The sequence below is a fragment of the Molothrus aeneus genome, chromosome 12 (assembly GCF_037042795.1).
Source record: "Molothrus aeneus isolate 106 chromosome 12, BPBGC_Maene_1.0, whole genome shotgun sequence".
Taxonomy (NCBI): Eukaryota; Metazoa; Chordata; class Aves; order Passeriformes; family Icteridae; genus Molothrus; species Molothrus aeneus.
Window position 1 is genome coordinate 6285586 of NC_089657.1, and position 26962 is coordinate 6312547.

Consider the following 26962-nt stretch of genomic DNA (forward strand, 5'->3'; position numbering starts at 1 on the left):
CTGTTACTCAGCTTCATGCCATCTCCTTGAGTCCTGTCAGTGGTCACAAGAGTAAGGAGATCCTCTGCTGTCCCTCATGGGGGTGTTGAAGACCACAATGAGATCACCCCTCCGTCTCCTCTAAGCTGCACAAACCCAGTGCCCTCAGCTGCTCCTCACACAGCCCCTCCAGACCCTTCACCCTCCTCATGGCCCTCCTTTGGGTGTTCTCTGATAGCTGAATGTCTTTTTTATGTTGTGGTACTCAAAACTGCCCCAGGAGTTGAAATGGCAGGTCAGTCCCCTTCCTGGCCCAGCTGGTGATCCCGTGCCTGATGCTGCCCAGTACATGGTGCACACATGGGAAATCCTAAATTAACACTTTCAGGTTTGTGCCATAGCACCAATTCCCTGCTGCTCTACACTGAGTGGTTTCATAGCTGCCCTTTGTATTAAATTTCTTGCAAATGAGCTTCATCTGTTGACAGATTTTGAGATTTTTCTTGGTTGCTCTGCGCATTTCAATGCACAGTTCTTGTCTTTGGTCTTGAAATAATTTATAGCATAATAAATCATTATAGGGCTATGTGATAAAACCACAGTGAGAAGATGGAATCTGAATGAAGGAATGTGTTCACAAACTGGTTTAGAACTGCTCTGTGTCATCTCTGAGTGTTCTCTGTGACCACTGCTGGCCCTGGTGCTCTCTGCAGCAGCCCAGAATGTAAGAGCACTTGGGTCAGGCAATCCAGTGGGCTGGTTTCTCCTCCTCCCCTCTGCTTGCATCCCACATGTCCTTCTGAATCTAAATTTTTCATGTGTAAAACAAGGAGTGCTCCCCTGCCCTGCATGTAGGAATACATTGCATTAATGCCCACAGTGTGTATTGCAGATATGACTGCCTAACAGGTTGTAACCACAGTATGTGTTCAGCTGTACACACCATATATATTAAAAAAATGGGTGATGTTATAAGGGGTTTTTTTTGATTGTTGAAGTAACAGATGCGACTCAAACCCTGCAATCTGGAAAAAAGTTTCAAACTTGTGTTAGTAATTTTCTGTGTCCTCTCATTAGGGGTATTTTTACTGCAGCTAATAAGGAACTCAAGATGCTCTCAGCTCTTGAGTAAGTTACAATGTAGAAGATACAAGCTTTTCAGCCATTTTAACCAGCTACTCCAACGTTAAGACTGGAATCTATTCTGCCTTTTTGCCACAGACAGTTTACATGGTCTGATGGTTTGTGTTTATTTTCTACAGCAGGCTTTTTTGCTTTCTCTTTATTGTTGTATTAGATAGTTCTACTTTAAATTGCCTTTATTTTTGACATGCTATTCAGCACAAAAGCTGTATTGAATCGTGCTCTCTTCATAGCAAAACTGATGGGAAATAATTTTGTTCTGCACTTTACATATGGTAATAACAGCAACTCTTGACATTTGCTCTTTGTGATTATTTTAGGTTCTGTACAGCACACAGGCTTTTGGGGGGCCTGGTACTGGCCTCTAATGGAACCATTAAACTGCTTGTGCACAATCACATGAGGATGCACAGCTGGGATTATTTGGGTTTCCCAAGAACCCTGTTACTTCCCAAGATATGTTTTGGAGAAGTTAGAACAGATACAAATCTATGCCCAAAAAAAGTTTCTATCCTGAGGAAGAAAACAGTGTAACTGTGTATGTACAGCATGAATAATCTGTATATTTGTATTGTGGTTATTTCTACTGGCATCTTCTGAGGCTCAGGAATCTTGGTACTGCAGGAATGAAAGTTGGAAGACAGCTGATAGTTCATTGAACTTCTCATCTGAGCAGGCAGGAGGGTTGGGTAAAGAAAAGAGTGGCACAATAATTTACAAGTAGGGTAGCATAATTAGGGGCATTTGAAAAATATCTTGTCTCTCTTAGACAAAAAAAAAAGGGAGAAAAGAAGGGATGCTTTTAAAGATTGTCCTCATCATCCTGTGCTTGTATCTCTCTCATACCTTCTGTCATTTACTTCTGTTGTCACTGGGTACTTAAACAGCACAAATTACGTTTTTCCTGAGTTGGAGACAATTATATTATGTATTAGCAAGGAGAAATGGGCATTTGGAACATACCAGTGAAAGGAGACACATAAGAATAGCAATCACTCATTTGGCAGTCAGGAGCTTTCTGAAAAGCAGCAGGGTGTGAACCCCTGACAAAACTCAGTGTAGTTAAGGAGTTTATCCATCAGTGTTTCTTGCCACTCTGTTTAAACTGAATAAAAAGTACCTTGTCTTCCTAAAACCACATCCATTCAGTTTTATATTTCTGTAATATTTTCTCAATGAAATAATGGCAGTGATGACAAGCATGCTTTTTTCATCTTTTCTATTTTCAGTTCTCCCTTAACAGTGACACGTAGAATATTTGAAGTCAAATTGCAAAAAATAAAAACGTTTCCTGTCATATTTAATTGAGACTCCATTGTTAAATCAGGAATTTCCTTAATATCAAGCCTGCAGCTTTGGTTAGGTGAAGGACTTGGAAGAGGAAAGCACTGGGTACAATTTTCATTTTCAGGGCACACAATCCTCAAAATGGCTTTTGATGTGAGCTGAAGGTTGAGTTTATTTGCACAGAACTATTTCAGTCATTTCTAATGATTTGCCAGCAAGGAAAAGCCAAGGTGGAGCTGGCAAGCTTTATAGAGTTTTAAGCTGTAAAATGCAAAAGAGGAGAAAATCCATTGTGAGGAATTATGAGGAAAAAGTTGTGGAAGACACCATCCAGAGACACATGATTTCCTAGTGCTGACAACCACAGCAGGCTGCTGGCTTTAATGCAGGCAGCTTACACTGGTGCTCTGACTGTGCTCTGCCTTATGCAGACAACTCCTGTGACATTAATAAATTCCTGGAATAGCTGATAGAAGAACTGAACTGAAACCTGTCAGGTTCCTTCTTCTTGAGCACCTGTAGTCCTCTCTCACATTTTATGCTCTTTATCCAGGGACCAAACATGATCCCAAATAAATGAAATAATCATTTGGTGTATGTTTGCGTGTGTGAATTTAACGCTCCCAGGTCAGTTCTTTTTATCAGCTGATAATGGCAATTCTTTCTGTTGTATGGGCTGTAATGCTTGCAGTATTGAAAAAGATTTTCTAAAAGCAATCTGGCCGAAGCAAGAAGTGAGTTCTTACTGAAACAGGCTGTTGAAGGGCTGCATAAGTGTTCAAGAACTTCTATTGCGTGTATGGTGTTGGGCACAGGAAGAATCCCCAATCCAATTGTTTTCTCTTCATAAAAGGACAACAACAATTTGTTGTGCTGCTTATGAAAACTGAAATGTTTGAGAAAAAAAAATTATATGTGTGTGCAGATAGAGAGAAAGCAAGAAGCCAGCTGGGTTGAGGAGTGTACAGTTTGTTTAGCTTGCATTCACTCGCCCCTGTAGTAAAGCTGGTGAGAGACAGGTGCATTGCAGGTTGCAGAGGTGCTTTGCTTCATGTACTTCTATAAAAAGTGTTCAAGCACAGAATTATTCATGGCTGCTGGACGGTAGAGCTGCTCAAATCCTTACAAAATTAAACCTGGCGGTCAAAATAGCAATGTCTTAACCAGATCACTGAATTTCAAACAAAAATACAAGTGCTTCCTTTTGGTTTGACCTGGATATATTTATGTCTAGTGTATCATAGCAATAGTAACTTAAAAGCAACTGCTTTTTTGTTGGGGAAGCAATGTGACTTTCCTTAAATATGGTTTTAAATATGAAATTTCATAGGCAAGCGGTGGCACTTGGCAACGTTGTTTGATGTGCAGTGCTCAGTTTTGTTCAGAGGACTTATTTCTATTCTGTATCTCCTACTGAGGTATGCATATAAGCAGCCCTTTTGTGTGCCTTATTTCTCAATTAAATTCTACAAAATTGCTTTGCTATTTTGCCTGGAAAGATAAAGACATTCTCCAGCAGAAGATCTTAATTCAAATTATAAGATGTGTATTTCTGGATTCCTTTTCAGTAATGTCTTATTCGTTTTTCTTCATGTTAATGCATTGCTTATATCTACCTTTTGATGGAAAAATCTTAATGTAAAGAGAGAAATGTTGAACACTGCAGTAATTGTAGCCCTGGTGTCCTGAACTTGCTTCTCCCCTTCACATTTTGACCTTGTATCAATAGGTCACTGTTGTATTTGCATTTTGACAAATTTCTACTCTATTTTCACTCTGTACAAATGAATTGTCATAGCCATGAATGCTTTGCATAAATAGCTTATCATTTCATTAGACTCTGCTTTATAGCTGGCACTCTGGAGTGTCTGTGCTCTTCAGCCCTTCTGTTCACTAGGCACTAATCTGCTAGACAGTGTGATTTGATCAATTATCAGATATGTTCTGCTCTTGGTTTACCTCAGCTTAACTGCATTCCCAGCTGTATTTTGTTTGGCTGTTAATTCCATTCTCTTTTGTCTTTTTCTCTTTTTTTTTTCTTTCTTTCCTCATTTATTTTTAGATATTTTTGAGTGGCCTTATTTTTGGTTAAATAGTGTCTGTATAGGAAATATTAGGTGTGTACAGGTATTGATTATTTGTAGATGCTCAGGTTTGGGTGCTCTATGTCATCCAATAAGCAGAAGATATTTGTGTTTCTGCATATGCTGTTGGGTCTTTAAATAGTTTGGAACTGCAGTAGGAGGATTTTAGTGTGTGAGCTCTTGCACAGGTGATGGTGACTGGAGCGTTTGAAGCTTGGGTGGGATGGGCAGAAGGGCACGGGGGAGTTTCCCAGAATTGCTGGCCTTGCAAGGAAAGGCTCTGGGCTCTGCTGCCCGGAGTGAAGCCATGGGGTCACCACACCTGGGGCAGACTGATGCAAACCCCAGCAACCTCTGCCTTCCCAGACCCATCAACTGGAGCTGTGGGGAGCCTCAGATCCACCCACTTCCCTCCTGTTGGCTTCGAGTGGAGTGGTGGTGGTGATCAGCACGTAATTCACACTCTTCTGTGCTTTATTGGAGCAGTTTCCTCAAACTTTTAATACCTGTAAACCCCACTTCTTACCTTTTAAATCTCTGTAATTCTACACAGTGGATGATCAATGTTTCCATATTCTGAGCACAATTTAGGTGGGCATGAAGATAATCCACCTGATTAAACTTGGAGCTGGTAAAGCAGAATTATGCATTTCAGGATTTTGCAAAGTAGTGCAAACAAGCAAACAAAAATAACTCCACAGGGGGAAAAACTATAACACAGATGTTTAGATGTAGCCAACCTTGGTGTTAAAATAGTCATGGCATAAAACAGCAGAGGGGGAAAAAGATCTTTGGTGTCATTGTTGCTGTGTTTGCAGCTGGCCCTGGAGCCCATGAGCTGAGTCAGACCTGAGACATTTCCTTCACTTTCTCAGTGGTGCAAGATGCCACAGTGACACACATGCCTTAGTGCATTTCGTTTTGCATTGAAACTTCATTTAAAATGAATTGTGTTGATAAGCCATGCAAACTCTTTGTTTCTATGTTTTCAGGTTCCTTAAATTTATCTCCCTAAAGTACAGATTTTTTTTTTACCAGTATATCTTGACTGTCATATCAGTTCAAATTTAGAAACCAGTCTTCTTTTTAATACTTTTTGATACTTTCCTTGCTTAATTTTTGATTTTTTAAAAAAAATTTCTAACTGTGTATGCAGGCCCTGAAAAAAAGTTCAATCCAGTTCCTCTTCTTGCCCAAAAAAAAGGGAAACTAAACCTTTGAGTTCCTCCCTTTCTTTTTCAGACCTGGAAAGGTTAGGGCTAAAACAGCAGGATGCAACTGCAAAAGAATTAAACCGTGTCTCATTGCATCTAAGTGCTGTCTTTTCCAGTCCCTACTGGTGCATTTGGAAGTGGTCAGACCGTGCATTTCGTTAGTTTTAATTTAAAATCAGCGCATTAAGCTCCCCTTTGATTTCTAGCTAGGAAGGTAGAAAACCCACTGGTGTCACTGTGCACTGCTCATCATCCAAGACTTTCTCTGGTTTTGCCATCTCCTCCCGGGATAAATGCACCTTTCCCCCAGACCCTGAATCCTCTGGCTATTAGGATGCAAATGAGGGAAATGAGAGAAAAGGCTCCTGCTGCCTGTGCTTTCACACTGGCATGAGAACATGCTGTAGGTGACAAAGGTGTCATACAAAGAACTTTAAAAAATGTAGTCTTGCACACCATCCTAAGCAGGAAGCATTTTCACACTATTTTCCAAGTGATGTAAAAGGAAATTAGAGGAAAAGGTTGTGTGTTTGAACATTGGGAATGTCTACAAAAGGCTGGTGTCTGTTTTCTTCGTGCTACTTGGAGAAACAATAGCAGCTAAATGGGATATAATTCACTAGTCTGATGCAGCATGTTAAGCTCATGAGCAAAAGGAAGCTCCAAGTCCTTTCTCTTTAAATTGCAGCTAGAACACATTAATATTAATTTTTTTCTCTGCCATCGTTTTCATGCTTCAACCCTCCAGATGATAATTAAGACAATAGAAGATAAAATTTTGTGCTGTATAAAATTGCATTCAAGCCTTAACAAATAAGAGATTATTTTGTCCAGTAAACAAAACATAATCATCCTGGCACCCTTGCGAAGGAGAGCCTAAAATAGAAACTCTGCTTTTTATAGGTCATGTAAAATGTCATCATCTCTCTCATTATCTGTACTGTTTGGATGAAAAAGAACTGATTAATTTAAAAGAACATTGGCTTTTTTGCTAACAAGGTTATTTTTTCATTGATTGCTAGGAAGTCTAGTTCCTTTGCAAAGGGTTGCAAATGACGAGTAAATCAATTGTCAGCCTGTGTAGATGCATCTGCCATTTCTGTGCTGGCAGGGTAATGTGTACATGGTGTTTCTGCAGCAGCTGTGGATGCACCTTGTTTGGAATTTCTGGGTCTGAGCAGAGGTGCAAAGGCAGGACCAGGAGAGAATCAAATCATGAAAGGGTCACACTCCTTAAATTTCTTTTAAAAGCTTTACTATCAAAAAGACTGTGACTTAAAAGGAAGCCCAAACTCAATGAAATGTAAAGCTAGACCAGTGAATTAATATTTAGGCAAGCAATTAAAAAAACCAACAAGGACAGAAGTGTGAAAAAAACACCTGTCAGAGGTGGTGGGTTGGGCAGCCTGGCCAGCCTCACTCAGAAGCAGCAGCAGAATTTATTTCTAGTAATCTGAAGGTTTCCCCATGGGGCTTATTGGCAGAGGAGTGTGAGTAGCCCAAAGCTGGGGACAGTAGTGCAGCTCCTGTCTGGAGGAAACTTGGGATTCTATTCTGAGTCCCCTCTGTGAGCTGTTTATCTGTGGCTCCTGGATGCCTTTGTGCATGAAGCTCTATTCTTTATTTAAAATTCTTTATTTAAAAAACAATCTGCCTTCCAAAGCTGCTCCTTTGTTCATCTGCCCTGGTTCAGACTCTAAAAGTGGGGCAGTGGGACTGTGTTCAAGCAGGAACAGTGCATTATTCTGGATTGCTCCTTTGATAAATAGCCTATTCCTTTTGCATGCTGCTTGTCTGACACCTTTTCTTGCCAAGCTTGAAGGGTCTGACCAAAAGTCCTTTTTAAGCCAGCAGCAAAAAAACCCTGATGATTTAAAGACTGGAGGTAGAGCTTTCTGAAATCCCAGAGTAGCATAAAAGCAGAAACCACAGTGACATTCACTCAGCAGAAATGCAAAGCCCATTCTGTGCTCCCTTGCATCTTTTGCTGGATCAGTTTAGACCTCTACAACTTGTTTTTCCACTCCAGCAGCAGAGGGAGTATAGGAGGCTTCAGTGTACCTGTGGTGCTTAAAACCTCTCTCAGCTTTGCAGAACTTCCAGAGCTTTGACTGCGCACTCCCAAAAATGAGAGAAGCATAAAATTAATTCAAGGTTAAGCTGATGAGAGCTTTCCATTTCAGAGTCAGTGTTAAGGATCTCCATCCAAATACATTTGATTAAATGAGGATGAAAAATGTTTGTTTGCAAACCAACAAGAAGGTACAAGAAGAGCTCTCCAAAATTAAAGAATAAAGACTTAAGGAGGAAGAATTGGTATTTAGACAATTAACTCTGATTCTTATTGTTTTCTATTGCCTCTCTTGTAGTCTTTAGCTGGATCATCAGAAGGCTTATCAAAATAATAAAAAATAAAGTGGCTGTTGGTTTTAATGGCAATGAAGTAAAGCTGCTGCTGGAGCATGTAGATTTCCTGGTAGAATTGCAAATTGGTTAGAACCATGTGAGTCTGAAGAGATAGAAGAATTTACCATTTTTATTGGTAAAAATGGGAATAAAGCATGGTCAGGTCTACTTGTCTTATAAAATGAGAAAAATACCATGATGCCAATCAGCAACAAAGCCTGATTGAACATTGAATTTCTGCATTTCCTGTTAGTCTTTCACAAAAGATGTTCATTGTGGAGTAATGTAATGGGAATGAAACCAGTGTTTCTTTCCACTTGGAATTCTGAGAAACTGGTTTTTTGTCCACTTCTGGTCTTGTATTTTCCAGTTAATTGTTTTTAGTGCAAGACGCCTGCAGCATCTTGTCTTGCCAATAAAAGTCTGTATTTCCATTTCTACCAAACCAGAATCTGTGAAACTCCATTCTGGAGGTACCATTTTGTATCTTCAGAACTGGACTGGTGCTGTGATTAGTGGTTTTTGTTTGCAGTAGGAAGATCAAGGCTGGCTGTTGGTAGCCTTCATAAGCCCCCTCTTTTAGATGGTGTGCTGGATTTTATTCCTGCAGTGTACGTTGTCTACAGATTGTAAGAAGGGGAAAGAAAAGAAGGATGTGGGCAGAAGGGCTGGGCTGAGCCTGGACCCTTAGGAGCTGTGCTGGGGGCAGGGGAAGGAGCTGAGCAGGCACCATCAGAGCTGGGTCTGATTCCTGCAGAAATGTCACATTCCTGAGGAATGTCTCCATCCTGACAAATGCCATTTTGGGATCAAAAGCATTACCAGGGAAATGTCCAGCCATACACACGAGCTGAGTGTTTGTCTCTTTATTCCAATATTCTGTTTTCATCAAAAGAGACCTTTTTATTCTGCTGCAGAACTGCTCTGCTTTATATCTAAAGAAGCAAGTTGTATGTGGTTTCTTTGTAATTAAAATTCTTATCCCCAAAAACATGTTTTCCATTAAAATTCCTGCACTAATAAGTCTAAATCTTGTAACTATTGTCTCTGGAAATACACATTTTGCTATATGCTGCATATAAACATTTATTTCCTGCTTGAGAAAATGTGGGTTTTACCATCTGTAATATTCATATTTGTTTCTTGTAGGGAAAAGCTGGGGTGACAGAAACATGATACAGGCACTCCTAAACTCATTAAGAGAACAAGGCCTTGTGACCAGGGCAAAGATGTTTGTTACAGACCCTAGTAAGCTTTTTCATGTGCCTTTTAATTTTTTTATTGCCAAACTTGCTTTATATGAAGGATTGTATTTGTTAGAGACCAACACTGTACAGATTATATGATTTTTCATTTTAAATGTGAGTTTTTCAGTATTTTAGCTGTTGCCTTTGACCAGACTTTAACCTGAAGGTTACAGAGGAGAAGATTTGCTCTGTGTGATTGAGACAGTCCCAAGAATCTCAAAGCATTTTTGCTTCACATATTGTGCAATAGTTAACAGGAACCTTGCCCTGATTCACTTCTCACTTTTACTTTTGAGTTTTGCCAATAAGCTGTAGTGGTACTTTGTTAAAACCCATCACTGACTGACATGGTTCTTGCTTGTTCCATCCAACTCCTTCATTCTGTCAGTGCTGTAAAATCAGATTTTCGAATTTCAGTTCCATTTCCTGCACAAAAGGGAGGCCCACAATGCTGTGTATTGAATTGCTTTCACAGCAGAGTAGCCCTGTTAACACTTCTCTTTTACCAGGAAGGTTTTCTCAACTTGCCCAGGCTCTTGGTCACCTGAGCAATTCAAAAGATTCAGCTCATTGCCTCATTTTGCTCTGAACTCTCTTAAATTGCTGTTGGTTCCCCAATTCTTCCAGATCCTTTACCTGCCTATTTAACCCACTCTTCCTAAATCACATTTCCAAGTAATAGCTCAGGACATTAGAGAACTAGCTTGAATCAATTTCTCTTTAATCTTGATTTTTCAAGAAAAACATTCAATGTTGATGTAACATTTTCCAGGGATGGAGAATATCCTCCAACCCTCAGAAAACACTTCCAATGATACAATAAAAATAAAACAAAAATGTTTGCAGTTAAAATAATTAAGTAGAGCTAGTCCAGTCGCTTAGATCTTGTTTTCCTTTTGTCTACAACATGAGGCTGAAAAAAGCTGCAGTCACTTTCTCTGTAAGTCAGGTTTGTTTTTAAACTAGTGTGACCTCCTTACTCAATTTTTGTGGCTTTTTGGGCCTCTTGTAAAATGGGCTTCAACAGCTCCCAACTGTTATACACGTTTTTCCATTTAAATGTTTTTTCCCAACAGATTGAGCTCATAATTATATTCAGCTTTGAGAGCCTGATTTTCTAAATTACACCGCATTGTTGCCTGTGTGCTTCCTTTCTGTACTGTATGTTAGTGGTCTGGCATCTATTCTATATGTACTTAAATGTGTAATTATATTTAAAAAAGAAAAAAAAATAGAGGTCCATCAGAGGTTAAGCTGAGTTGTGCTCTTTGAAAATAATGTAGAAAGAGCAGGACCTTTACTTGCTAAGGTGAGACCACAGCAAATCTTGTTTCTGGTTTTATTTGTTTCATGGCAAATTTTGGTTCTGGGAAGTTTCTTGGGCAAGTTGGAAAATTAACCTGTAGCACTCTGTAAATGAGTATATTGCAGATGAAAAAATGATTTATTTTTCTTTGGTCAGACACTGCTGCACCTGAGTGTGTATCATCCAACCACACTGGAGGAGGGGCAAAAGCAGCTGGAACATGCTTTGGACAGATTTTCTTCCTGTGGACAAATGATTTTCAGCTGCTTTCTTCCAAGGAGGCCAAAATTTTGTTTGTGACAGAGATACTTGTGAGAGGGGTAAAAAAAGAATTTGAAAAACAGCATGAAAATTCTAATGTTCTGACAATATCTTCATTTAGTGTGTGTTTATAGCCTGACAATCACAGGTTGCCAGCATTAGATTTTATGTATTCAGTTCCTCTGGAAATTAGGCTGTTAATATTGACGTGTGTCCTGGAGCCTGGGAGGTCAGAGGGAAAAACTCAACACTGTGATCAAAATTCAGAGGTGACCTGGCTGGGCCGTGGGAATTTGTCCCTCCAGCAACCAAGGAAGAACAAGAATGACTACTGCTCAAGAAATTTGAGGTCAAATTTTAAAAAAAAGCTCCCAAAAAAACCCCAGCATCCAAAAATTACAGATAAAAGCAAGCCAAAAAATCAAAGAATAGGAAGAGCTATTTAGAACTCCCCAATTCTGGCATATGTGTGGCACTTTTTTCCCATTCTGGAAGAACCAAATGCTGTATTTAGGGAATGGGTTTCAGATTTTGCAAATATTTTCCTAGTGCCATTCTAGAAAATGAGTTTGCTGGCATATTGTTACGGGGGGCTTGTTCTGCTAAAGCATTGTAATGCCGTCTGTTCCTCAAGCTGATTTGGCTTTTACAGCTCAAATATTATATCCTACTTTTAGAACATATGGCAACTCCTTTTAGGAGACAGAGAGAGATGTGCATCTCATTTCCAGAAATGGGTCTTTTCCTTGGAGTGAATTCTGCAAGTGCTTTTCATCTTCATTTCCCCCATTCTTATTATTTTAGCTGGACTTTCTCCTTCACCCCCTGCCCTGCTTCTGCTGCTCCCTGAATCCTAGAAAAGGCAGAGCTTGCTGGCATCTTCAGAGGGAAGGGGCAGGAGCAATGCTCCCTTACCCAGGTAGCTTCACCCAGAGCAGTGCGGCGCCAGGGGCCGTTGGGTGGCGCCGAGGGCCGTTGGGTGGCGCCGAGGGCCGTTGGGTGGCGCCGAGGGTGTTGGGTGGTGCCAGGGGCCGTTGGGTGGTGCCAGGGGCCGTTGGGTGGCACCGAGGGTGTTGGGTGGCACCGAGGGTGTTGGGTGGTGCCAGGGGCCGTTGGGTGGCGCCGAGGGCCGTTGGGTGGCGCCGAGGGCCGTTGGGTGGTGCCAGGGGCCGTTGGGTGGTGCCGAGGGCCGTTGGGTGGCGCCAGGGGCCGTTGGGTGGCGCCGAGGGCCGTTGGGTGGTGCCAGGGGCCGTTGGGTGGCGCCGAGGGCCGTTGGGTGGCGCCAGGGGCCGTTGGGTGGTGCCAGGGGCCGTTGGGTGGCACCGAGGGTGTTGGGTGGCGCCGAGGGCCGTTGGGTGGCACTGAGGGCCGTTGGGTGGTGCCGAGGGCCGTTGGGTGGCGCCGAGGGCCGTTGGGTGGCGCCGAGGGCCGTTGGGTGGCGCCAGGGGCCGTTGGGTGGTGCCAGGGGCTGTTGGGTGGTGCCAGGGGCCGTTGGGTGGCGCCGAGGGCCGTTGGGTGGCGCCGAGGGCCGTTGGGTGGCGCCGAGGGCCGTTGGGTGGTGCCGAGGGCCGTTGGGTGGCGCCGAGGGCCGTTGGGTGGTGCCAGGGGCCGTTGGGTGGCTCCCAGGCAGGCTGTGCTTTCCTGGGAAGCCTTTCCTGGGCTGCTCACGTAGCTCAGTCTGTGTTCATTGATGGAAATGCTCAGAGCCGACTCCACTGAATCCTTCAGAGGCTGCATCCCGTGGCGCTCTCTTACAGTGACTTCATTCTGCATTCACTTCAGTTCTGTAGGAGGGTTTTTCTCTTCCTACTACTTTTTTTTTGGGTTTTTTTGGTTTTTTTTGTTTTTTTTTTTAAGCCTACGTGGCAGTATCAGCGTTTCTTGCCCCTGTTGATGGCTTCATGCTGCTCCTTGCTGGAGCACAGAGTGCAGGGTGCCCCAGCACAGCAGGGCCTTTTGTGTGCAAGGCACAATGCCCTGCTCAGAGCAGCCTCTGCATTCACCTCTGGCTCTGCCTTGCTGGAAAGCTCTGCAGGGCTGAGCCTTTGCTCTGGGCACTTGGTTTGAGGTCACTGCCAAGCAGAGGCATTTGTGGGCGTAGCTTTAATGTTACAGCTTGATTGTCAGCCAGTTAACTCAGGGTCAACACTGATCTGGCCACAGAACTGGATGAAGTATTTAGCATGATACTAATCCAAGCTTCATTGGAAACAAGACCAGAGGATGTTGCATTGCTTTGTTCTTTGTCCACGCACCTCCTGAGCTTTGTTGTGAAAACACAAAGTTTGTGTGTGTGGCTGTTAATCTATAGTTTTATCTCAGATATTTTTCATTTCAGTAGGAAAATATTCTGTATTTCTCCTCCCAGTGGGTTCCTTCTCTCTTGCTTCTCTACTGTCATTCTCAGAGACCACCTGACAGTCTCCATTTCCTTGTCTGTGGGTTCTTAAAAGTGAACAAGGAAAACAAAGCTGAAGCAAGAGCAGGGAGCTCATATCATCTCTTGAAAATGGCATAGGGGAAGAAAAGAGGTCTCCTGTAAGTCCATAACAGAGTAGGAGTGGTTAATCTCCAGCTTTTACTTAGTTGGGTTCATGATTAACTATGGCTACAAAGCACTGGGGCAGGCTCCACATCTGCCAGCACCCATCTGGATGAGACAAATTGTGTTTCATGTTTTGTGCCTGGCCAGTTCAAACGTGTTTTAGAGGTATCCAAGGCCAACAGTCATCAATACTGCTGCCCTTGCCTTTCCCTCTTTTATCCATCACATGCTCTTGTTGCTTGAGCAGCATGTTCTGTTGTATTTTTGCCTCAGGTGTCTCAGATTTTCTGCTCCTTAGGCTTATCTGGGGTGGGTATGGTTGCCACTTTCTCTGGAGAAATGTCATCGTTTGTCCACCATTATTTATCATATCTCTCAATAGCTATTTATATCCATATTTATCAATATCTATCATTATTTATCATTATGCTATAGGCTCTGTATGGACACAAATGATATCACATGATTTAAGAAGAGGAGCAGAACTTAAACCTCAGTATTTCGAGGAACAAAATAATAAAGCAGATCCTTCTTGAGGTAGAAAGATCTGATTTGTCTCTCCATGGCAGAGCAGGCTCCCTTTCCTGGGCTGCAGTCCTGGCTGTGTGGCCTCCCTGTCTCCCAGGTCAGGATTGTCGTGGGCTGCAAAGATGTCAGAGGGTGAAGGAATTTTCTTCTCCAGGAGCCTCAAAAAATTCAGGGCTGAAACTTGGAGGGCCCCAGAAGCTTGAAGGGGCCAAAAAGGGAGAGAGGCTGGGTTTGCTGCTGCATTTGCAATCATTGCTAGTCCAAATTCAATTGAGAGCAACAGAAGTGTGTTTGTCACAAATGTTCAAAATTTTCAGGCCTGGTGTATAAATAATGATATTATTTTCTTTTCAACCTCAATGCCTGAACTCTGTGGGTTTTTCTGGCCCTTTTCAGCTGAAAGGCTATTTGTTTAAATTTAGTGTAGAAATATGAATCTCTATTAATGCACAGAAAATAAGGTGGAGCACCCTGTGAATACAGTAGATGAGGTGACATGCTCTTAGAAGAGTTTTACCAGGGATTTATGATCTGTTAAGTGCATTTCTGCAGCAGCAAATGCTGAATTACCACCTCAGTGCTGGTTCACTCACCCATGCAGATTGAGAGTGATACCAAAGGTGCCATGCCAAGAAGGCTCTTGCCTGCTCCTGATTCTGGACATGACCTGAAAGTTCTGAGTGTGAATACATCTCCTTCAGCTTCACAGCTTACACCTAAAATAACATTTTAAGAAGTTCTCTCAGTAATAAAGTAAGTTATTCATTCTCCAGACAGGAATTACTGGCTGCACTGAAGTGCTCACTGCTGATTCAGCAGCCAGGCTACTCCATCCAAGTGGGGTTTTATTGCTGGGCAGGTAGCTCATCCTGGAACTTTGTGCAATTTTTATGCCATAGCCCTCCAGCTTATCATCATTTCCTTCCACTGGAAGTCTTTTGCAATGGATGAGGCTTTGTTGTTCAGAGAAGTTTCTAAAGCATAAAAATTGGGATGTATTTTATGTTTTACTTCAGGAGGTAGGCAAAGGGCGAGCAGTCATTTTGCTTTTGTTGTGGTGTGGACTTGTTAGAATAATCTGGCAGCATCTGGGCTCTGATCTGAGCAGTTCATCTGAGTGCAGTCTGGTTTTAGGAGGCTGGTACAAATTAAAGTAATATATTGGTTGGTCCTGGGTGTAGCATTTCCAGCAAAGATCCAGTCTGCACCCTCAGAGCAGCAGTTTTTGTCACCAGAGACTGTCCACATTGGAATGGGAGCAATCACTGACAATAACAGATGAGGTTTTTGAAGCATTTATGGGGAACATTTAAACATCTGGACTTTATGGTACTAGGATTGGTACCCAGCAATAAAAGTTCATTGGTGTTTTTTGTTTGTTTTTAAGAGGAAAAGAAAATGAGAAAATGGAATTGGGATCAAATTAGGTGTTTGCTGAGCCATGTTAATTGTTAATCTGAACTCCCATGGCAATGTTTAAATATAATTTTAGAACACTGAACCATAAAAGGTTTTTAAGTTTACTTGTGTTAGGAAAATGTAGTAGCAATTAATTTACCAACATGTTATGTGTTTACAAGGTACCTTCATTTCATGGGTGGCTGGAAGACAGAACATGCTTAGATTGTATTGAGTTTAAGAAGCCACATGAATTCTCAAGGCTTTTAAATGGGTTTTCTCCTCATGATCTTATTTGAACCCTGGCCAACCATGATGAATATCTTCTTGCGTCTTTGACCTCACAGGAGACATGAAATAACAAATGTAGGTACTGCACTTTATTTACTTATTTACTTAGCAGTTAAAACAAGAAAGCAAACAAAACCATGACATATTTCACCTCTCCTCCCCAGCACCCCTTTGACAAATGGCTGTTGAAACAGTGCCTAACTGTGACCTTAAAGCCACAGGCGTAATGAAACTGTGATCTGGCAGATGTGACAGACTCATCTTACATAAATCACTCTCTTTTGTCACTGCTGGCATATGGCCAATGAATCTTCTAATTATTGAATGGCTTTTATAGCCCCATTATTTATAATCACTTTTGGACAGCAGCTGGAAGACAAGGATGGGGCAGGATGAAACGATAGAACACAAACTATTCTCATTTCCATAACAACTGCTGGGATTAGGAGTATTTGATGATGATGTGGCTACCAGTGCAGTCTTGTTAAATGATAAAAATCTACTCAGACTTCTAAGATGGGCTGCTGCCTCCTGGACCTTACATGAAAATTATTCTATTAATTTGCCCAGAAATAGAATATTAATCTCTCCAAGCATTAACAGGATATATGTGTGAGTATCAGGGACACCTTTGCAACAGGGCTTGAGGAAAATTGATGGCAAGTATTAGTCAGAGACAGTGGTGATGCCCTGGCATTGCTGTTGGAAAAGTTTTAAGAACTGTCTCCTGTTTCCCAGGAGCCCTGTCCACACCCCACTTTATAGTAAGGATTTACAACAGATTGAAAAGTTGTGTTGAGTTACATTATTAATATTTTAACATTTCTTTTAAAAATAGGCTGTTGTTTTCAAGGGATTAATAGGTTTATAACCAGCTTAGTTAACACACTTCCTAGCTAAGGGGAGCTATTTTGGCTGTAATTATAGATGAGTTTGTGTTGAGTACCTTCTGCTGGGCAGAGCAGGAGCACAAGTGAAGTCCCCCAGCCTGCAGTGCCAATCATCTGACATTGCAAGTCCACTTGCTGCTCTAGAAAACACCAGCTGCAAGTTCTTTGCTTGTGTCTCTAAATGAGCAGGGTTTGGATTTTTTTGTTTGGCTTGGTTTTTGTAGGGTTCCCCCCCCTTATCTGCACTTGTATGTTTTGTAGCACAGAAATAAAACCCTGCAAACCATGATAATTTATTAGTTAAATACCTTCAGATAGAGATCTTCAGATGATAGACAGTATGTTACAGTCAGGGGTTTATGCTGCAAATCCAACATGTGCAATCTTTGTGTCTTTAAAAAATTGAATCCTTCCCTCTCAATGTAGACATCAGGGTGGTGAGAGAGAGTCTTAATCCAGATAACTCTATTGCACTTTTATCCCTTTAGTGAGGCCTTTAACCTTTCATTGCTTCACGGCCCTGTTGTTTTGAAATGGTCTTTGTCTGACCACAGAGAATCCCCCTGCTAAAGACACCTTTAAGCAGAGATCCTGACAGGAGAAGGGGGATTCTGCTGCAGTTCAGACATGGAAAATAGATTTTTCTAGTTCAGATGCTATCAGTCACTGTGAGTGTAGCAATTGGTTGCCTTCCTAAAGAAGGGTAAAGCAAAAAAATACATACTGGTGTAATCTGCTTAGAGGAGTGTAATATAGGTCAGGGACCAGTGTGTCCCAGGCCTGACCCTGACCCATCTTTGCACGAGCATCTATAGGCTCTGTCAGAGTGTGGCTGTTGATCAGGATTATCTGAGACCATCTCGAGCAGAAATGGGATCAAACAGCTGCAGTAATTAATAGAAACATAAACTCTCAAATGATAGTTTCCAAAGCAGGAGTTTAAAATACATCTTCAGCACACACATATTGCACAGTGCTGGCATGGACTATCCACCAGCTGGCAGGAAGGTGCTGGCAGCCCCACGATGTTCACACTCAGCTTTTTCCTGGGGAAAAATTCAGATTGTGCTTGGTCATTTCTGCAGTCTGCTTTCATTACTGGAGGGCAGTGGGGCAGGAGGCTCCCAGGTCTGTGCTGCTGCTGGGAGAGCCCTCCAAGAGGTGATGTTCTCACACAGCAAAGTCAGTGTTAGATGATCCCACGTGCAGCTTTCTTCCTGCAGAGGCTGGGAATTTTAGCACCAAGTGTCACAGCACAGTTCAAAGCAAAGCTTCCCTGGGGACTTTATATCAGGTAACTGTTGGAGGACAAATGTGTGACAGAATTGTGGGTTTGGGAGCAATGTGTTTAGAATAAGTCAATATTTTTCATTAATCACAAACCCATCTAAGTTACACATTGAGCTACAAAAACCTGGCAGTTCATTCTTTCTCAGAAAACCATATGTCAGTAATTTTATTTATTTATTTATTTTTTTCCTATGAGAGATGCTTCCCCTTTGGGTTTCTTTTTTGCTGCTGAAATGGTGTTACCATGTAATGGTTGGGGAGGGTGATAGACATACTTTACAGTATAATAATTAAGAAGAATAGATTAAACCAGCCATTTTGCTCTGTGTTTCATTCCAAGGATTCAGATAATAAGATGGAAGTATCTCAGGTTTGGATTAGTACTGTGAGGAGTGAAGCAGTGAAAAGTTGCCCCATTAAAAAAGGGCATTGATTTTGTTCAGCAAAGAAAAAAAGGGAAACTGTTGCAACAGCACCAAAAAATATTTTAACATCTTACTTGTGAACTATAAATTTTGGTGAGTTTTTCATTTTTTGTGTGTGTCTGATGATCTAAGCTACATGTATCAGCCTAATTTTCATTACAGAAATAACAAGGTGATTTTTCTGTGTACAAATAAACAATTTCCATCATATCCTGACCAGCACAAAGGAAGAATAGAGCACTGGGTCTTCAGACCTGTATCCTCTGCTTTGGAAACTGCTGTTCCTGGGTTGCATCTCCTGTCCCTCCACTGTTATCACTGTTGGATCTTTTTACATCCTTTTAGCAGAGAAGAGAAGAAGGAATCTCAAAAGAGTAAATGTAAGATTAGGTCTCCATGAGAGCAGGGGAGTATTTTGAAGGCCAATATATACTTCTGGTTGACACAACTCTTCTCTAAAGGAAGTATTTTCTTGAGCACAATGACATGGATTTAAATTTTAGAAAGGGGAGGATTTTTGCATAAAATGAGGTGGTTCTGGGCACCTGCCTATCTTTTGGTGGCTGGTGCATGGACAGAAGCCATCAAAGGTGAGGTTTGGTCTCAGAGGGAGTTTGCACAAGGCAGCGATGCCCCTGTGGAGCAAAATGAATTCTGCTGCTAAGATTTGCACAGAGGAGGTTGCTGAAATGTCACTGGCATATTTTTCAGGTTCTCAGAGATTACAGGTGCGTACATTTTGGACTAAGGGTACAGCAGTGTTTATTTAGTAGGTTCTAGTGCTGCACACAAGTTTATAAAGCCAGTGTTGAGCCCATGCCGTCTCAGCTCAGGGGAGATTTTTTGAAGAGATCAGAGCAGAGAGAAGCATTTCAAATGGTAAAAAAACCCAACATGTTCTGTGCTGGATCCCTTTGGCAGCTTCCCACGTAGAGTCAGTTTCTGTGTTAGCTCATTTTCTTCTGCCATGCAGTGGAGGGAGTTCCTGAACCTGCCTGTGCCCACAGCTTGTGGCCTCAGCGACTGCTGAGCTGAGATCATCAGAGCTGCAAGAAGCCTTCATTTCTGTCAAGACTTTCCTGGAATTTAGGAACAGGAAGCTTTTTGGGGGCTGGGTTTCTTTTTGCCTCTTCTTTTTTTTTCTCCTTCTTCTTCCTTCTCTTCTAAAATAAAAATGTAATAGAAATAAGCATCACTCTGAGCCCCCAGAGGGGACACTTATGTGAGTGTAAGTGTTGCTGCAGCCCCTGTTTTTGCAAGTGCCTTTTTAACTAGTGCTTCAGTGACTCAGCTGGGAAATCCCAGCTCCTGCATAAACCAAATAACCAAACTTTCCAGCAGGGCCATAATAGACTGAGATGCTAGATGGAATGGGCGCAGAGGGAAGCTAAAAGCAGGATATCATCATTAAATTGCATATATTCTGTGGTCAAACAAGGCCTAGCTCAGCAGAGCTTTTTCACCTCAAGACATTATTGTTACATAAATCATTGAATCAGGGATCACACAGTATTTTGGAAGAAAGTTTACTTATGTGATACATGCAGTTCTGTGCATTAATTTGTCCCTGGAATAAGCCCTTGCATTATGCCCAAACAGTTTGTCATATTTGTCCTTTTTTGCTATGAAAATCTACCTTGCCTTACTCTCTCTTGTGCAAAGAAATATATGGACTGTTTAGTTTAAGATAAAGAACTACTTTATTATTTCAGCAGAGGCTCTTTTTTGTGCCCTGTCTCCCTCTGGAGTCAAACAACATGGTATGAAATCAAACATCTGGAGTTTGGAAAGTCAGCTCTGATATTGAAAAACTGTAGCCCACAGGTCCACCAAACCCTCCAAGTGCCTCCTATGTGGGAAACAAATTTCATGGCGCAATAACTGGAGACCATTTGTTAGAAAATGGGTTGATAATTTGCTCTGGGAGTGAGGGGTGTTGCTCAGGAAAGTGTTTTGAGCCAATTATATCTCCCATAATTTCAGTTTTGTTGTTTCATTTCTGCAATGAGCATCTTGGTCTTTAAAAATTTCCTTTTGTTAATAGCTAGGCCTGCTGCCTGAGCCTTCTTTTCTTCAATAAGAGATTTAATTAAAAGAAAAAGCTGTCAGGAGGATCTAAATACAAGTCACAAAATTATTTTAAAGATTTGACGTAGTACTTCAGATTGTGGGCTTTTTTTGTGTTTAGTTTTGTTTTTAAACCAACATTTCTGGTAAAATGCTGCAGGGCTGCAGTGGTTTCATCCTGCCCACAGTCATGTAACAGTCTGCTCTCTTTCTTATTTCACCATTTGCCTGGTGCTGCTTCTGCCTCCCAGACCCAGTGTCTGACTGCACTCCATTGCAGTATTATTATTTTTGATTTGCTCTGCAGTGATTCCTAGAGGCTCCAGCCAGGAATCTGCAACTCTGAGGCTGCATTCAGTATATTGACAGTGTATATCCAGAGGTATTGACATGATCTCTGCATTACATATCCACAATCAAAAAAATCATAATGCAAGTGATAAAACAGCTGCAGTGGTTCAGCCCAAGGTCCATGTAGTCCAGCATTTTGGCTCCAGCTGGGACCATAAATAAGATGCCTGGCAAAGGGAAGGAGAAGGGCAAGATACTTGATATTCCCCACTTCTTTCCTGGGTCTCCCAACCACCAGCCATTAATGTTAAGCCCAAGGGATTTCCTTTTCCCTCTTCCTTTCCAGGCCAGGTTGGATGGGGCATTGAGTGACCTGGCCCACTGGAAGGTGTCCCTGCCCTTGGCAGGGGTGTGGGAACAAGGTGATATTTAAGGTCCTTCCAATCCAAACCATTCTGTGATTCCGCAGCCCCCAATGCTTCTGTCCTACAAGTGCTTTTCCATCTCCCCTTGAATCTCCTGAATCAGCTCCTTGCCCCCACAGTGCTCTCCAGGGAGGGTGCACAGCCTGGGGACTCTTGTCCCTGATGATTCTGAACCAGGATCCTGCTTAGTTTTCCTTGGTGTCTCCCAGTCCTGGTGTTGGGAGAGGCAAGCAGTGCCCTGTCCCTGGGTGGCTTCAGGACATGTGGGGAAGGATGTCCACCACAAGCTGCAGCATCCCTCTCTTGGTCCTTGTGTGGCAGCTGCTCCAGGCTTTGATCACCCTGGTTGCATTTCTCAGAAGATTTTCCAGTGTTTTTTTCCTTTTCATTTTAGAACAGAAGAGTTTCAATCCCTGTTTTTGCTCTTCAGTCAAATTAATGTCAGTGTTATTCCAAACTTAGAAATATTTTTGGGAAAAGACTTCATTAGGTTTCTGTAGTTCATATGTTCTGTTACAAAAAAGGGTTTGGTATTCAGCAACTGGGACTGTTCATTAGCAGCTACATTTGTTTTCTTTTTTTTCTTTTTTGTAAATTTTTTTTTACTTTTGTTTTCAACTCAGTTATCATGTTTCACACTTCTGAAGGTGTTTAAACCTGAACAGGCAAATAAAGAGATTTAGGTGAAAAGCATTGGATATTGGTTTTTTTTTTGTTTTGTTTTTAAGGACTTTGGGTGCTCTTAACTTGTTAAATCAATACTTTTCTAACTCCTGCTGTGTGTTGGGATGGATACCAAGGGAAAGTATAGCACTTGTTTGATTTTATTCCATGTTCAGCTTTATTAGTAGCTTCAATGGGAGCAGCTTTTGCCTTCTGTCTCTCCACCCCACTCACCCTCCAGAGACTTGCAAAAGCAATACTCTTATTATTTTTCTTCTTTTTCCTGTCATCTGCCTGTCTCCCATTTGCTCAGACAAATAAGTGATAAACAGGAATGATGATCTGTTTAACACCACAGGAAGAATGTGGCATTATGAGACAAGAGAGACCTCTTGTTTACAGCAAGTTATTTTTGGTAATTAGCCATTTGTAGAGGAAGATGAGCCTCTGCCCATAAAGTCAGCATGCCATAATTTAGGGGGCTCCGAATGAAAATCTACCATTTGCCTCAATTGGAAATGGTAATTGTGTGCATTTAGAAATGAATAAATGGCTGTTGCATTTAGAAATAAATAAATAATGAACTTTTTTCCTTGCAGGAAGCAGACTGAACAAGGATCTGAGGCATTATCTCAACCAGAGGTTTCAGAAGGGGTCACCAGACCACGACCTGCAGCAGACCATCCGAGACAACCTTTATCGCCACGCTGTGCCTTGTAAGTTGTCACCCTGGTTTTTTAAGTTTTTCTACGCCTTCTGATGTTTATATTCTTGTACTTTCTCACACACTTTATGTAAATAACTTATTGGTTTGCATTCTTTTGTGGAGGAGGAGAAATTCGATGGACTGTTGGTTTGTCCAGTGTCATTGGAGAGGTGGCACTCTCACCCTCCAATCCACTGTCTCTTTTGGAAATCTGTAAATGTTGGAGTCAGAAAATAGAAGTGCTCTTTTTACCTTGGGAGAGCTATGTGTGCTCATCATGTTATTTTGTGTCCCATAGTAACAGTAAGAGACAGACCTTGCCCTGCTGCACTTCCTGGGGAAGAATATTGTGGGAATCTTTAAAATCAGAGGGTTTTGGGAAAGCTGCAAAAGGCAGGCTTCAGAGACAGCAGAGCTGTGATTAGAGCTAAGCAGTAGCCATGAGATAGGTCAGCAGAAAAATTGTGTAAGAAGTAGAAAAGTAAGGACAAATAGAACAATGGTCTGTGTATTAGCGCTTGTCTAGAATAACTCCCTAAGCTGCAGAAAAGTTTATCTAGCCAGATATTAGGAAGTTCTAGGCTTAATAATGGTGCTCTGTGCATTGTGTTTTTAGGCTTATGTGCAGGTATTGTACTTGAATTAAGCAAGCATTGTTTTAACCAAAGGTATTTGTGATTATTGGCTAGAACTACTGTCAATGTGCTTTTGCTTTGTGTGATTGGTCAAAAAACTTATAAAGTAAGGTGTAGCATTAAGTTCTTGGTCTGCTACCAGGGATGTGAGCTGATGGCATCTTCCCATTGTCATAACCATGTAATGAGACTGATGCTGGAAAACAAAACAGCCCAAGGCACGTTCCACAGCAGCCGCATCCCGTTTGTGATTTGTGCACAGCCCCCGGCCGGCGATAGAATTCCATCTTCATTTTTGGGGCTGCCTTCCTGTGGGGGAGATTGTTTGCAGTTTGGGCAGGCTTCCATGTGTGACAGCAGATAGGGTTGAAAAGGAAAATGATTCATCTCTGAATGAGGCTTTTTTGATTACCTTTTTGGAGCAGTTGATGGTGTGGTGCAAGCCTTGTGATGCCTGCTTTGAGAAAAGCCCTAAAAAAAACTGCCATGAAGTGATTACTTGGCTTAGAAAGAGTCTATATTAATATCAGAATGGTGAATGTTGCTTATTGGTTTAAAACCTATGAATATAAAAGAGGCTTCTATTTTTATTTCCTGAGCAGAACTTTATTTCTGATGCTTGTTTAACTTGTAGAATTGAACAGCATTTTATGGCTGGGTGCCATTGTTGAAGGCATCTGCCACTGTTGGAAGGTCATCCTTGATTCATGTAGGAGATAAGGAACAAGAGTTAGCAAAGCTGAGAAAGAAATGCTCATTTTCACTCAAAAAACCCAAATAATAAAAACCCCCACCCAATACACAACAACAAAACCTGAAACAAAAACCAAAAAAACCCCAACCAAAAAAAAAAAACAGACCAAAAACCCCAAACAATCAAAACAAAACCCAAAAAAACTCCAACAAACCAATTGGAAAAAAAAAAAAAAAAAAAACAGAAGAAAAACTAAGAACTCTGGGTCATGGTAATCCTTAGAAGGTCAGAATAATTACTAAAACAAGATTGTCCTTGGCATTTTGGGAAGACATACAAAGAGTGGAGAGTGATCCTACTTTGTTGCACCTCTGTTTGACATTCTCCAGGTGGCAGGGGACACTTCTAAGGAAGAGCTTTTTTTCCTTAATTTGGCTGAGCTGTGGAAATAATGATATGCCCTTTAGATCAAGCTGGAATAAGTAAACATCTTAGTTATAGGATACCGAGATAAGCAGCAAAATAATTTGAAGATTTCTGTCTCGTTGTGAATCAGAGATTGTTTATCCTGGTAGACTTATATAAATATTGAATAATTATGTTGCAATTCAAAAATCAGTATTTGCCAACAAATATCACATAGTGGTACACACAGTAGTAGTCATTTTCAGTCTAAGTGTTGCATGCAGGAGGGCTGTGTAAGACCAGTTAAAATTGAGTGGTAACACTGACAAATGTTGATTCTTCAAATGGCAGATGCTGTTATAACACCATGGAGTTTATGCTCATTTTATCAGTGAAAAGCACGAAACAAATTATGTTTAAACAACATAAAAGGACATAAAGAATAAATATGGATTACTGTTTACTATTGAACACTTCCATTTGTCATTCTGTCAACGTGAAATATGATTATTTTTCAATCACCTAACTTGGCAGACTGCAGATTTTTAGGGCATACTGCAAAAAGTGCCTTCCAGGAGAGCACGTGCAGTGTTAGGCTTGGGAGATGCAGTGTTGTGATACTAATGCCCTTCTGCCTATGTGTGATATTTCATTTCCTAAAACAGCAAATAAAGCAAATGAGTGTGAGTTCTGGGGAAACATTTTGCACGTTACCAAGGTTACATTTTGAAATGCTTTCCATTGATTCCTTTATCTGATTTATTGAACTTGATGGTGAGCTAAGCTGCTTGGTCTTGCTTTTGATTTAAAATTAAGAGCAGTAAAAGTGATTCCTGCCTTTTCAAAATTGCTGGGGGAGATGTGGGTTGCTGATGTATTAATAAGAGTATCAGTACTTATGTTTCACTTATGAAACAAGTGGGAAACCTGAGAAGTGGTGTTAGTTATTGTGTGTGTCCATACTTTCTAAATTGTTGGGCAGGTAGCATTTAATCTTTGCTTCATTTACTGTAGGGATAGCATTAATGGTGGCTTTTAAGAATGATGCTAATATTCCTGTGTGGCTTGGAATGAGACTGCTGCCTGGTGGGTTGGGATGCTTTACAGATCTGGAGATTAATCTGGCTGTATGCTCATATTTTTATTCCTTGGTACACGTGACCAGTAAATCCAGAGCCCTGGACCAATCTCCAGTGCTAATGGATTATGAAGCCTTGTATTTTGAAAATGGAATTCCCTGATGCTTATATGGTAAACACAAACAAGAGCACAAGGTCACTTGGACTGAGCATGCTTGGCCTGATGGCTGCTTTTTATTGCTTTTTATTACTAATATAAGGGCTAAATGAAGTGATAATTAGTAAATGGAAAATGGAAAAAGGTGCTGTTAACCCGTTCTTACCCAGAAATTCTGGTGAGAATTTCTTGTGATGCAGCCTGGATTGGTTTGGTGCAGGTGGTGAGAAAATCCCGAATGTTCCTGTTTCCCATACAACCCTGAGCCCATCTTGGCTCTGAACTGAGTGAACTTGTGCCAGCTTTTAGGGATCAAATCCTAAGACAGAGGTCAAGCAGAAGGGAGGAAAGATGTAGGATGTTTGGCTCAACCTCATTATTTTGTTAATGACACGCTGCTTAAGCATAACTTAGATTTTTTTCTTTAGGAGAGTTGATTAAGAGTTTGATTTATTTTCTGGTGAACCTATGAGGATGAGTGGGATGATGTCAGCTCCCAGGGACCATATGAACATTTGCCTCAGGATGGTTTTCTGAGAGAACAGAGGATTTGATCCCTAAATGTGTGAATGATCATAAACAAATGAGACCATTAAATGGACCCAAAGGTGAAGTATTGTTGACATAAGCTGGCAAACCACACACACGTTTCTGCAAACCAAATTCTTCCCCTGCTCCTCAGTGCCATCTGCCCCTCCAGCACACTTCCCCCAAGTCCTCATCCCCTCAGCTCCCAGCTCCCCACTGAGCTGATTTCTTCCTGCAATGCTCTGTAGTAAACAACAGCTGTGACAAGATTCCAGGTGGCCTCCAAGTTTGGTTGTTGTGAGTCTCGAGTGCTCTGCTGTTCCTATCACACCAAACCCACGGGTTTATTTACAGACCCAAGGCATTCGCCTCTGAGTTTACAACTTGAGCAGCAGCATGAGCTAGGACAAGGAGAGAGTAAGGAAGAGAGGCAGGGCACCTATTTGTATATTTGGATGGGGTATAAGAGGTTATAAAGCCATACTACAATGGACAAATCTTTGGAAGAGTTAGTGTAGTTCAGCTTTTACTTCACATGAACCACCACTGGGCTGCCACTTCCTTGACTTTTGTCCTGAGGCCTTCATTTAATTGTAAACTTCACCCAAGCCTTTACTTTGGAATATTTTGTCTTTTGCTTAAGAAAAATCAGGATTTTAAAACTTGAGCAAAGTTATTCTCATAGATGTTCAGACAAGTTGCTGTTTTCATTCCTAGCATGTAGCTTCCATTGTCAAAACTAGACAGAAATCCATCAATACTTCATCCAGATTAGTATTATGTTGGTCCAGTCTCTAACTATCCCTTTTCCTTCTTTTGTTTTGAAGCACCACATTTTTCCTGTGTTTTGATGTGCTAGTGAAGATGACCAGAAATAATGCTCTGCTTTGGGGTAGTTAATGGCTCCATTGAGCTTGGGCTGTTCTGTGAGATGGCAACAATTCCACAATTACCCCTTGGCCATGCCTCTACCAGAGGTGCTTTGACTGATGCAAAGACCTGGTCCTCACCTTACTTC

The 26962-nt window shown here is 41.5% G+C and overlaps 1 protein-coding gene across 8 annotated transcripts in view; it reads left to right on the forward strand.

Annotated features, from left to right (window-relative positions):
- MAGI1 (membrane associated guanylate kinase, WW and PDZ domain containing 1) overlaps nt 1-26962 on the forward strand; it is a 338177-nt gene that overhangs the window by 144089 nt on the left and 167126 nt on the right. For all 8 annotated transcript variants that reach the window (XM_066558206.1, XM_066558201.1, XM_066558207.1 and 5 more), the window contains exon 2: nt 22340-22456. In XM_066558206.1, coding sequence (XP_066414303.1) covers nt 22340-22456 — 117 coding nt within the window. The remainder of the gene's footprint in view (nt 1-22339; nt 22457-26962) is intronic.